Here is a 14,740-nt window from a genome sequence, read left to right on the forward strand (position 1 = left end):
GTATAATGTCATTCTCAAGTCAAATCATCTCATTTTGAATTTGACGCCTCTGACAGTTATTTAACCTTAACTTTAACCGATGAAACAGCGGTTATAGTTAGTGTTAAAATAATGACGTCCTCTATAAAATTGTCAAATGGGGAACTCTTATTTTCCCTAACCGTTTCTTTAACATGTTTGTTATTGCTAAAGTAAGATAAATGTGACTAATGGTTAAAAGTGAATGTTACATTTTTCTTTTAATCAATAAAACAAGATAAAAAAACTTTCCACTATATTGAATTATACATATCGATAGGTACTTGGAGTGTTTAATATTACGTTTTTAAAATGTATGTGGACGCTAGAACAAAAACTTTATATAAAAACCAATATTTTGGTTGGTAGCACATAATTAAATTAAAAAGGGTTATTAAAATGACTGAACATATTTTTTAAGGACTACCAAATTATAAGGAATACATTTTCAAATCCATTTCAAGCCCATCCTACATGGATACAGTTCAAAATTTATAAATGCAAAAAAAAACATCAATTTTATCCAAAAATTAACTTTCAAGGCTTTCCAAAGGCAACTAGTAATTCTACACACAGTCAATCCAAATAAATAAAAAAATAAATACAACAGTTAATCATATTTCTTGCACCAAAATCATGATTTCAGGTTTCAAATACACATCTTTATTGGGACTATTATTAATTTCTTCAAGAATGGACGAATGCCAGGCGAAATTCAGTATACTTGTCGGTACTAATTTAAGGTCAATTAATGTTTTATTGGAATCTTCGTCTATATTTAGTTTATGACCCGTGGGTGTTGTTAGGACGAATGGTAAGTCACTATGTTCCAAATTTTCTCGAAGGAAGTCGTGAATATCTTGATACTTTTCGTAGACTGAAAATGTTCCCTGTAACATAATTATTAATGCCTTAATTATTTATTTTTTTAATTATTTTTAGTGTTATTTGTATCGAAACTATGAAAAAAGTGTTAGATTGAATAGAAATATTTATTATTAGAATATAACATTATTTTTCAAGAATAATACAGCTATATGTATTGTGTATGAGTTAATAGAAATTGATATTGATGATTAAAATTTAAATGAGTCATATTTTAACACATGGCAATTATAAGACTATCAATATCTTGAATCAAATCAAATCACTTATAGTTTTTCTACTATATATAAAAAAATAAATACCTGAAGTAGAATTCCATCTGGAAAGCGTATCCTAATAATAGCGAATTTATATTTCCTCATTTCTCGCAATTCATCCTTTTCTCTCATAGCTTTAGTGCGCAACATTTGAGATCTTTCTATCGCTTCTGCCCTGAAAATTAAATAATATAATAAATAACAAAGAAATAGAAAAGAAAACATAATATAACACTTGGGCCGTGATCTACAATCTATATCCAAGCCAAAAATATAGTTTTTAGAATTTTTGTCAGTTTATCTGTTTGTCTATATGTATGTCCGGGCTAAGCTCAAAAAGTACTGCATTGATTTACTTTAAAATTGGTAGCTTGAGACCTGAGCAAGGACATAGGATAGGTTTTGTCCCATGAACGGGAACTATGCGAGTTTTTCTTTGACTACGCGAGCGAAGCCGCTGGCAGAAAGCTAGTTCATTAATAAGCATATATTATTATTTACTCGCTTTCCGCCCGCGGCTTGGCCCGCGTTTTCAAAGAAAAGCCCGCATAGTTACCGTTCCCGTGGGATTTCCGGGATAAAACGTAATCTATGTGTTAATACAAGTTACCCTCTATATTAAAATTTCATTGTAATCGTTTCAGTAGTATTTGCGTGATAAAGTAACAAACACACACATACACATCCTCACAAACTTTCGCATTTATAATACTAGTACTCCGCCCCGGCTTCGCCCGTGGTACCTACATGTTTAAACTATCCTATCTCTCAAGTTGGATCGAACTGCACATGGAGTGCGAATTTTATTATAATCGGTTAAGTGGTTTAGGAGTCCATTGAGGACAAACATTGTGACACGAGATTTATATATACATACTAGCTTTCCGCCCGCGGCTTCGCCCGCGTTTTCAAAGAAATACCCGTTCCCGTAGGATTTCCGGGATAAAACCTATCCTATGTCCTTTCTCGGGTATCAAAATATCTCTATACCAAATTTCATGCAAATTGGTTCAGTAGTTAAGGCGTGATTGAGTAACAGACAGACAGACAGAGTTACTTTCGCATTTATAATATTAGTAGAATAGTAGTATTTACCTTAACTGCTGTTCCCGTTTAATTTCCTCCGGAGTTAGTGCATAGAACGAGGGAGGTAATTGCACTTTATTCGCTGCTTGAGATGGTAATAATACTTGCAAGTTTCTATCCAACTCTAGTTGTATGGGTTCCGCTGAACGGAGGGCTTCTATTAGTGTCTGAAATTTGGATACAAAAATAAAATAATAATAATAGTTTAAAAAACTAAAAAACACGCTTTTTATAGAAAACCGAACTAAAAAATAGAAAATTTTATCAAATTAGTGTATTGTCATCGGTCCTCAATAAATCTACAAAGTTTTAACGAAATCTGGTTACAAACAAACAAACATACAGGTGAAGCTAATATAAAGCGTGTAAAAAAAATTAATAAAAATTGTTTTATTTCAGGACATGTGTTCCCATATGGAAGTTACAATATATTATATAATGGATGTATAAAAATCAAGATAAAAATTAAAAACATTTAGAGCATCATTTATATTCCCTTGACTTGATATAAATTAATTTATTTTGCAATGTATAGTGAGCTATGTTATTATTACTTTTTATATTATTATAGAAAATTGAAGTCCATATGGGGTAATGGGACATTATACATCTGTTTCACTGATCGATTTTCTTTAGGGACAAGTAGGTGATCAGCCTTCTGGGTCCTGCCAGACCGATACATTTTTTTTCTTCGTCCCCACCGGGAATCGAACCCAGGACCCCTTGGTTCTACGCTCACGCGTCAACCACTGTACCAATTATTATTATGGCGGTCAATTATTATTATGGAGGTAAGGATAATATTAGTAACTAGTAAGCATAGAAAGGATAACTGATACGAAATTTTTGATGTTTGGACAGATGTGCGGATGTTTGTTACAAAAAAAAGTACTGAACGAATATTTTATGTGTATTATGATTTTTATTTATAAGCTTTTGCTTGTGGTTTTGTCCGTACAGTTAAATAAACCTATTCGATAAGCTTTTACAATTTATTTTTGTTTTTACTTTTTTATTACGGTATAATAAATACCATTGTATAAATAAATAAATGATTTATTTATTTGTAAAATTATACTTTGTACATCTGAATGCATACTTCATATTGTGATAAATGAATAAATTTTGAATTTGAATTTGATTTTGAATGTACTTTTTGCTCTTCAATGACTTGACAAAATATCAAGTAACGTCTCACACAGCCTCACATCTGAATTAATTTTTATTTTTTTCGTGTATTTCAAATTTTAACAATATTAATAATATACTTACAACTAAACTCTCAACAGAAGGCACATTATCCTTATTAAACACAAGGAAATCTTCCTCATTTCCTTCGTTATTGAACAATTTCTGTTGAACGAACCCAGCCGCTAATAATAATTCCATAGCACCTTCTATTGGTTGCACACGGTCTGTGAATGCTCTGAAAATATTTTTTTTACATATAAAGAAATAAATATTATAGGACATAATTACACAAATCGAACTAGTCCCACAGTAAGCAAAATTAAGGCTTGTGTTGTGGGCACTAGGCGACGATAAATATAATATTTAATAAATACATATATATATATATATATATATATATATATATATATATATATATATATAGATAACACCCAGACCCAAGAACAAATAATTGAGTTCATCACACAAATATTTGCCCTGACCGGGGATCGAACCCGGGACCGTCGGCTCAGTAGGCAGTTACTTTACCACTGCGCCAACCGCGTCGTCAAATTGTTGATTTTATCATCAATTAATGTTTAAAATAAGTAATATCTACACTAAAATTATATAGAGAAAATATTTGTTGCATATAAAATGTAAAACTGCTCTATCGATTTACACTCTGTTACAGTAACAGTGCATTTACATCAAACAAACATAGAGCAAGAGTATTCTATCGTGATCTTTTAGTGTAAACGAAAACTCGTATTCATTGTTGTTCAGTATTAGAACATTGCATAGAATCTTTTCGAAAGCATTAAGAACAACGAAAGAATGCTCTACGCCTGTTTACACTAAAATAAATTGACACAGTGGGGTTAGAATGATTGTTTGATTTAAATGCATTGTAAGAAAGCTTTATATATTATTAAAAGTGAAACTTTTATTACATCGTCTCAAACTTTTTGGTCTATGTAGCGCATGTCGCGTGTATCGCTACTGTAAGTAGGTATACCTACTCGGCAGCCGACCGTCACGCAACATGCGCTACACAAAGCAGTGTTCGGAACCGTTCGAACAGTTTCACTTTTACCGTGGTTTCATAAAACCACACAACATTTTTTTTATGCCATTTATTATCAACAGGTATAAATAGAGACAAAATTTTGTTTGTTGTTTTCAAACCTAGTGTAGTGTTTGGGTTTCTACTTAGATCATTAAGTAATGGATAACACACGCAGGCGTTTCCCCTTTTGCCGAGGTATAAGATTATTCGAATCGAAAAATCTTATGCTTTCATAAAAACTACTTGCGTAATCGATTACGAACACTCTGCGTATTCGTAAAACATCGAAAGGACGTCTGCGAGTGCTCCGCTAAAAATGCCGTTTTGCACTGTCATGTCTTGCAGAAGCAATTCAAACATGTCGAATATTAAAAAAGATGGAATAACCTTTCATTTGTGTATATTTTTTTATTTTTTTTAACGTACATTTCTAATTAAATGCAATTTCTAATAATCGTCGATGTATCGTTTAGCGATATGATCAAGACAAATAATCGAGTCATGTGTTTACTCGATCATTGATGCGGCTTCACGAGACTATCATGGAAAGAAAATATACAAATTTAATCTTTATGAACTAAGAGATAAAGTTGAATTTAAAACGCGATATTGAACCCTATTCCCCACGAGACTATAAAGTGATGTAGCGAGACTATCTTGAAGAAAAAATATACAAATTTAATCTTTATGAACTAAGCGATAAAGTTGAATTTAGAACGCGATATTGAACCGCACTCCCCACGAGACTATAAACTGATGTAGCGAGACTATCTTGAAGAGAAATTCAAATTTAATCTTTATGAACTTAGTGATAGAGTTGAATTTAAAAAATCGTCGTTGAAAAGGTCGTAAATTTTTACGACTTTCTTAGTGACGGACTGCTTTTAACTTGAACGTCGATAAAAAAATATATTAGTATAATTTGAAATGAGATGAGAATTAATCTTTATTATATTACAATTTTACACAACTGCATAAAAAGGAGTATAATGTTTATTTTGTAAATCTTGTATATATTTATTAAAATTTACGCTCGGCTACTTTTAACTGGCAGAACATTTTAATCGTACGGAACCCTTCGTGCGCGAGTCCGACTCGCACTTAGCCGTTTTTTTTGTAATGTTAATCTTGTAACCCTTCTATTATGTAATTTGTTTATATGTATGTATTAATATTGCGTATATTTCAGATTTACAAAAAATCGAATTACAATTTTTATTATACAGGGTGTACCAAAAAGTAGTGATGAACGGAAGCTGAGAGGTAGAGGACCTAAAGGGCTATCCGAAGCACCCCCATGTATGTTATGCGATTTTTCGTATTTTCGGAGTTATGAGGTTTTTTTCAATTTTTCACCTATCGCCGAGTACGATGATATTTTCACTCATGCTGACGTCAATGATTGCGGAAGATGCTTGATTTTTTTTGTGTGCTAAGCTGAAAGATAGGCCAATTCAGTATGGTAACATTTACTATCGTTAGATCTTTGAATGGAATAAAAAAAAGAATTAAATGGCAAGAAAGATAAAATTACCCAATATGTTCACCACTTCAAGGGCCCGTTAAAAAATAAAATCACATAAAAAAAGTTTTCCGTTTGACTTTTAAAAACTTGCTCTATCTATCAGATAGCTACCCTGAAAATTTCATTTAATTATTCAGAAGGCTTCAATCGAAAAATTTAAATCTAAATGTGGTAAGTGCAAAAATTGAATTAACTTGATGATCATTAAAACCAATAAATAGGTGTTTAATTACCAGAAATTTTTAAAATAACCCCGCTGTTGCTCAATGCAAGTGCGACATCACCGTAAAAAGTTGTCTTTTAAATGTCTGAATGCCCTTTTATCATTTTTAATGGTTTCTTCTGCTACTATGAATTTCCGGGTTATTTCGTCCAAATTGTGGCATTTTCTCAAGTAGCCGAGGTCTTTTTAGTATTCCCATTGAAACAAATCAATGGGGTTTAGGTCGAGGGACCGTGGAGGCCAGGCTTTAAGGCAGGCATCACCGGCGCATGCGCAGGCTGCAACGACCAATCCATCTTTCAGGGTATCTTTGCCCTTTAGCCTGGCCTGCACGGTCCCCGGACATAAACCCTATTGATTTTTTTCCTTGGGGATACTACAAAGACGAGAGACTGCCACAATTTGGACGAAATAACCCGGAAATTCATAGTAGCAGAAGAAACCATTAAAAATGATAAAAGGGCATTCAGACATTTAAAAGACAACTTTTTACGGTGATGTCGCACTTGCATTGAGCAACAGCGGGGTTATTTTAAAAATTTCTGGTAATTAAACACCTATTTATTGGTTTTAATGATCATCAAGTTAATTCAATTTTTGCACTTACCACATTTTGATTTAAATTTTTCGATTGAAGCTTTCTGAATAATTAAATGAAATTTTCAGGGTAGCTATCTGATAGATAGAGCAAGTTTTTAAAAGTCAAACGGAAAACTTTTTTTATGTGATTTTATTTTTTTACGGGCCCTTGAAGTGGTGAACATACTGGGTAATTTTATCTTTCTTGCCATTTAATTCTTTTTTTTATTCCATTCAAAGATCTAACGATAGTAAATGTTACCATACTGAATTGGCCTATCTTTCAGCTTAGCACACAAAAAAAATCAAGCATCTTCCGCAATCATTGACGTCAGCATGAGTGAAAATATCTTCGTACTCGGCGATAGGTGAAAAATTGAAAAAAACGTCATAACTCCGAAAATACGAAAAATCGCATCACATACATGGGGGTGATTCGGATAGCCCTTTAGGTCCTCTACCTCTCAGCTTCCGTTCATCACTACTTTTTGGTACACCCTGTATCTGTAGCGACACCTTGGTACAGAAATAAAAAAAGACGGGTTGCACTCCGGGAGTGCCGGGAGAAGTGAAAACTTGATTATTAACGTTGAGCATGTTTGATATCCATTCGTCTTACGCTTTTTCGATCAGGTCACGTGTCCTGACGCGAGTTTAAGATTTTATACCCAACGCCGCTAAAGAAGTTTTCACTTCAAAAAAAAGACAGGTTGCACTCCGGGAGTGCCGGCAGAAGTGAAAACTTGATTATTAACGTTCAGCATGTTTGATATTTTGGAATGGTATCCGTCTTACGCATGGAATATAAGGGCTAAAAAAAAGTCTGTCGTCACCTGACGCGAGTTTAAGATTTTATACCCAACGCCGCTAAAGAAGTATTCACTTCAATAAAAATTTCTGTACCGATATTTATTTTATTGAATATAATATGTCATATGTGATGTGTTGAATAAATACAAATAAAATGGCGTTTTATTGTTTTTTCGTATGCATATAATAATGATGAAAACGTTAAAAATGACCTATGTAGTATTTTTTATGAATATAATATTAATGTTATTTTTAATTTCAACAAAATTATTATTTTTGTAATATCGATATGGTTACATCCCTTTAGAGCGATTGTATTATTACGTATATGTACAGAGATTTTTCTGTGTAATCGATGTATGTGTGCAAAAACATGCTAGTCTGCCAATTTTGTATTAGTTTGAGTTTGTAAAGACACAAATTATTTTTGTGAATGTGTGATTGTTTTTCAAAGTGTGAGTTACCCTCCCCGCACCAAAATCGGCAGAAAGTTTAGTTAGAACATTTGCCAGCGTGCTCCATCCATTACTTAATGATCTAAGGGTTTCTATAAATATTTTTTATTAATTGGAAATCAACTAATTTGTAGTATGAAAAATGCACAATTTAAATTGAAAAATAATAAATTTAAGTTTCACCTATACCTATTTATTTTCTACAGTAGCTTCATTAGAATGTGTATTATCTTTGTTGTAATTATTATCTATCCTAATATTATAAAGAGGAAAGGTTTGTAATTATGTATGTATATGTATGGATTTCACGCATAAACTACTGGACCGATTTTGATGAAATTTGGCACAGATAATCTTTAGACCCTGAGAAAGAAGATATGCTACCGTTTATTGCGAAATATGTACCACGGGCAAAGCCGGGGCGGACCGCTAGTTATTAATAAATAAAATAGAAAACGCTTTACCTGTTGGACATTCTTATTTTCTGATATTTCTCGTCTTCAGGGTAAGTCACAATGTTCTCTAAATACTTACATAGTGTTTCTACACAGGTATCAATCTGTAAATTTAGAATATAGAAATAAATTTTAAAAGGGAAAAGAAAAAATTGTTTTCTCAGTATTTTTTTAAATAAAAAAAAATATTGTATATTTTGTGCCATTTAAACAGTTTAATAACTCACATTCAATAAAATAAGACAACTTAATATGTATTTCAGCATTATTTAAAATTTATCTGTTTTCATTTCAGCTGTAACTAACTAAATATCGAAAATTTTACGAAAAAGGCATCACTATCACTACATAGTATAAAACAAAGTCGCTATTTCTCTATGTCCCTTTGTATGCTTAAATCTTTAAAACTACGCAACGGATTTAGATGCGGTTTTTTTAATAGATAGAGTGATTCAAGAGGAAGGTTTTAGTATATAATTTATTAGGTTTTAGACAAAGCGGGCGAAGCCGTGGGCGGTAAGATAGTGAAATATAAATGTTTGTTCGATATCATATAGATATATGTACTAACGGTCTGCCCTGGCTTCGCCCGTGGTAGAGATTGTCTAATCTAAAAATGAACGCCCCTCCACTGTGTTTACGCTCACATTCAAAGTACGTGTATAGACGCAATACACACAAATTGGTCTGCCTCATTGGTCGTTCAGTCCTCCAGTCCCGTCCATGCCCGAACGACAGGACCAGTTGGCCAACTAGTGCATAAATGACGCGATGCACGACAGAACGGACGTGTCATTCCGTACATAGCGCGCTCTCCCCGCCATACAATGCTAGGCACCTGAACTGATCGCCCGATTAGTTGACAAATCAGTGCGCGAGACAGTCAAAGTTTGCAGTAGAAACGCCGCGCGCACACATATAAAGTGGTTCAATAATTATTTGTCCTCACACATTGAAACAATTAAGTTTAGTGGAGGGGCGTTCATTTTTAGATTAGACAATCTCTACCTACATGTTTAAACTATCCTATCTCTCAAATTGGATCGCACTGCACATGGTGTGCGAATTTTATTATAATCGGTTTAGTGGTTTAGGAGTCCATTGAGGACAAACATTGTGACACGAGATTTATATATATTAAGATGGTTTTTCAATAATAATAATCTCACCTTTTCCCTATTATTATTACACGACTGTATAATAAGACAAGCCGTGAGTCCTCGCTCCTCTTCTAATTGTTCATACAGGAATGTTTTTATGTTTCGCTTCCATTCGTCGCGAGGTAATATGTCGTTGCTTATTATTGGACATCTATAATTAAGAATTTATTTATATAATAAAATAATTTATGCGATCCGAATGCCTTTTTAATTTTGTAGCCTAGTAATTATTGAATAATAATATACATTGATGTAATGTTTGAAGCACTTATGTATAAAAGCAAGTCAAATAACAAATTTGTGATCGCTTTGCATTTTTTAAGCAGTATTGTTTTTAAATCAGTTTACAGGCAGCCAAATAGTATATATATATATATATATATATATATATATATATATATATATATATATTATGCAACATATATTTATTTATTTCATGTATATTCCATAGACAAACTTGTTGCAAATACTAACTTAAAATAAACACCAGAAGCGGCAAAATTTCCCGGCACTTCCTTTTCTATTTCTACCTTCTTTTCCACTGGGAGGGGTTCATTTTCAACTTTTGAGTTTGTCGCTTCACTCTCCAATTCTCTTTTGACCTGAGCCTGTGGTATTTCAATAAATATTAGGTAATCTATATATGTATATGAAACTCAAAGGTGACTGATATAGTGATCTATCAACGCACAGCCCAAACCACTGGACGTATCGGGCTGAAATTAGGCATGCAGGTAGATGTTAGGACATAGGCATCCGCTAAGAAAGGATTTCCCGAAATTCTTGCGGGAACGGAGAAAAACGGGGATGCACATACAAAGTCGTGGGCGGAAGCTAGTTATAAATATTTTAATAAGAGTATTTTCTTTCACATTATAAAAATAAGAAATAGAATATTCATTGCTCATGTTTCAGGTACTTCAGATATTAAATAAAAAAAAATAAGGTGCATTAGGGTAATTCCTGATGACGGGGTAAATGCAATAACGCTAAAATAATATGTAACTAATGATTAATTAAACAAACATGAATAATATTGTTATCAAACTCGTTTATTTTCATGTGATGCCTTTACGATTCTCACAATAAAACTATACTCTGAAGTGTATTCACAATTTTCCTAATTACTCGACATCCGGAATTCCTCGAATGCACTGTTTTAAAATTGGACAAAATATAAGCTTGGTCAATTCGTTCAATACTCTAACTGCGAATAAATCTTAATAAAACTAGTTACACAATAGGACGAAAACATCGGAACCGTAGCTAACCGAAGGACTTGTTTTGTATTGAGAAGAAAATAAAGATTAACAATAAAACATGCTTTAATATTTTTCAAGACAGTTTGGTAACACACAACACAGATAAATAACAGGCTCAGAAATAAAATTAAAAGGAAAAGCCTGAAATAACATGATTATCTCATAAAAGATTAATTTCTATATTTAAGAAAAGATAAATTATTTGAATTAATTGTTACATAAGCTTTCAATAAATAATACAATTGAAACAGCAATTCTTCAATCAAAAAACTACATAATACATATTATTTATTTTTATTTATTTGACACTTCATTACACACATTATTTTATAAAATATAAAAGTAAATAATAAATCACAAAGTTACAGCTTTAATATGTGTAACGGGGCGGCCTTATCACTTCAGAGTGATCTCTACCAGGCGACCCCTCAGGCAAAGGACAAGTGTTTGCTGTATAAAGGGAGGCATCAAAATCTTATTTTAAAAACTAAACAATATTTTATAAACATACATATTACTTAATAATTAATAATATATACCTACTAAATGATAAACATACACATAAAAAATAATAGTTATTAATTACTTAAAGTATTAAGGTCACTACTCGGAGCCATATTCCAGATCTAAATAATATTTATGTATTAGACGTTTATAAGAAGTTAAAGATTGATACATGAAAGATACATTTTTTTTTTTTTTTAAGTGGAGAATGCATTTAGGCATACCCAGAGCGCTCGGGGAAAGGGCCCTGGGTTATGTCGGACTCACCCTGCAGAATGCAGGGACCTACCGACTAAACTCCACTGTGTTCCACCGTGCCGCTGTATTGACGGAGCCGCGGGTATTCGTTAGAACGCATCCGCAGACAACATGAAAGATACATACCCTAATAGCAGCCAAAGAAGTATTAAAAGCAGGATTATCTCTCTTGAGCGAGAGTCTCGCCAGCGCAGCCTCCGCAGCAACCTTACTTTCTTCCGAAAGACCACTCCTCTTGATCATGGGTTCCTCTCGCCTCACAGATTGGTTACTTATACTTGACTCACTTAACCTGTGGCCAGGACCAGCTAACTTGAATTTGGCGTCCGCTTTCTTTTTTTGAAAGAATTTCTTTATTTTTTCCGCCATTTTAGATGCGTGGTGTGTGTTCTTTTGGCAGTTTTAACTTGGATACACTCTCTTTCAGTTGTGCTATGGTTGCTGATGTAGCTGTAAAAACATTAACTTTATGAGACAAGAAACAACAGGATAATTATGAAAACTATTTATGTTAATCATACTAACAGTGTTTTCTTACTAGAAGTTTTTAATTAGAATTCAAAACAATTAATGACATACCTACTGAGAAATTTTCTTTTTTTCTACACTAGATTTGGTTTAAAAAACTTAAACAAAGGCACTAGTAAATATAGTTTACACATTATTTTTATCAAGATAAAGAGAAAAAAAAGATTAGAGAATGCATCAATATACAGATGTTTATGATAAAAACTCAACCATATGACGTAAGGCTAGAGAAAACGGCGTAGCTAGGCAATTATTGTTAGTTGTTAATTAGCTTTAAAATGAAAGTAAATGGAACGGGATAATAGAATTGAATGCGGGAATACACTTGTCACTTACCGGGTTTCATAAACCGCTCAGATATCCGGTTTCCATAAACACGCCAAGATATAAAAATCAATAACAACGTAAACACAAGAATGATAAGAAATGTTTTAAGGAGCAATAATTGAAATTCGTTGAAGAAAAATACTTCCGCTAAGTCGTCGTAAAACGTGAATTCATTAAAATTAACAAGACTTTTAGGTAAGTTTTCGATTGGCAATGATGACACGCAAGACTGAAAGAAATCTTTCGCGAAGCCCAGAGTATCCTCGATTTGAAGATACAAAGCTTCGTAAAGGGTGGAATTAAAACCCGTGTTTTCGAATAAAGACATTACACATGTACAATATGCATGCAAATAATAATTTGCGCAAAAACTTTAAAATGATGAAATTATAACATAGGAAGTAGGCTGTATTGAAAAATAATCGCAAAATGCAACATTCGAAGAATTATTGTCAACGTCGTCGTCAAAGTCAATTGACAATAAATATGGCACCCGCCAGATGACAGAACCATAAACTAAAAATCACAGACGACATCTCTCGTCTTTTTGATCTAAATTCAAATGGAAAAATTGGGAAAAATAATAATATTTTATTATTCACTTGGACGATAACAAATCTCGCTCAATATATTAAGCATTTTCATTTACTACAGTTAGTTTGATTTAAAATGCAGTAATTTTTTTCAAATCGCATAGCTTAGGTCACATTGATCTTGCAAGAATAAATGTTGTGTTGTACATTCTAGGCATTCTGGCTAATCATTTAAACCACATACATTAAAATTCAAGTAATTTTATATAGATAACTGTGTTTTAAACCACAGGTTTTAAACAGACAATCGATTGAGCAACTGTTTAGATGAGTGCGATGAGTGTTTATCGTGTGTTTAGAAATAGAATTTCAGAAAACAACTTTCTGAAATTCTAGAGATCTGTTTAAATTTTGATGGATAACAGATAAAAAACATCAAATATTTCTTAGGATTGAAATAGAAAATAATACAATATTCTAACTGCTATGAAGATAGTTACGCATTAGTGTAGAAATTGAAAAATTAATAGGGATTCCATTGCATGTAATTTTGTTGCTTCTTATTAATTATAGAGGACAGGATATAAGGCAAAACATACAATTAATAAAAGTTATACAAAACTTAGCGTTTAACTGTGTGATGATTTGATGTGATACTTGTAAAATATTAGTGCATTATAATAATTATGAGCCACACATTACAGTCATCATGATTTTTATAAAAATATTTTATTAAATAGACCTTGGAGTAATTTCCCAGAAAACCCATTAGTTGAATAAAGACTAGTATTTAAAAAATATTAACAGCAAGTATTGCAGAGCGCATTTATGCTGGAAGTTTTTAAATGAGTTTAGGCACGCAATGTTGCCATTTGAATTATTGATATGATGACGTTTTGCAGTTTAAATTTCTGTGAATCCAAATTTATTACGTCCAAATTACCTTTATTACTTGCTCTGTGCAAATTACCTTCGATACACTCTCTTCATTGATGTTATTTTTATTATTAGATACATATTAAAGCATATAACACTATATTAATAATTATCGAGGAAGGCTATTAATAATAATAGATATCATCACGCTAAGAACAACAGGAGCGGAGCAATACGGATAAAACCGCGGGGCACAGCTAGTTTGTTATAAAGGTCAATCTAAAGTCTAAAGATAATATGGTGGAGAAGAAAATCAGTAATAAGAATTATTATTAGTTTCTATGTTTATAATAAAAAAAAAAATCATTTGCATTAAATTAGACTGCATTTTGTCCATTACGGTACTTTTAAATTTTCATTTCGATCTATAATACAATATGTAGATACATATAATGCAATATTTATCTCATATTTTCCTTCCATTCCATTTTGCACGCCTCATAAGCGAAGCGTTGAGGTGGGTACTACTGTCACTTCGCGCAAAACATCTGATTTTTCAAACTTAAAATGTCTTTATGTATCATACATTGCACTTGTAAGATAATACATACACACACATATTAAGAAAAAACACTATTTTTAACGTTCATGATATTTTTGATAACATTTTTGTTATTTAAACTAGTTAAAAAACAGTTTAAAAAAGTTCTGTCTTGGACGTCCGTGTGTCTGTATGTGCGGATCCTTTTTCTTGTTAACA

The 14,740-nt window shown here is 32.4% G+C and overlaps 1 protein-coding gene across 1 annotated transcript; it reads right to left on the minus strand.

The window, feature by feature from the left end:
• Window positions 1-579: 579 nt before the first annotated feature.
• Gint3 (GDI interacting protein 3) lies at window positions 580-13,013 on the minus strand. The gene is made up of 9 exons (XM_090115133.1): window positions 12,581-13,013; window positions 11,843-12,166; window positions 10,167-10,300; window positions 9,702-9,843; window positions 8,542-8,636; window positions 3,519-3,672; window positions 2,256-2,413; window positions 1,206-1,335; window positions 580-908 (listed from the first exon to the last, which is right to left on the minus strand). Exons 2-9 carry the CDS (start codon window positions 12,083-12,085, stop codon window positions 633-635), a joined length of 1,332 nt encoding a protein of 443 aa, XP_089971259.1. The 5' UTR covers window positions 12,086-12,166; window positions 12,581-13,013; the 3' UTR covers window positions 580-632.
• Between the last annotated feature and the right edge of the window lie 1,727 nt (window positions 13,014-14,740).

The sequence above is a fragment of the Colias eurytheme genome, chromosome 22 (genome assembly GCF_061535395.1).
Source record: "Colias eurytheme isolate Ceu_HAF_F1 chromosome 22, ilColEury1 Martin Lab GWU primary, whole genome shotgun sequence".
NCBI classification, from domain to species: domain Eukaryota; kingdom Metazoa; phylum Arthropoda; class Insecta; order Lepidoptera; family Pieridae; genus Colias; species Colias eurytheme.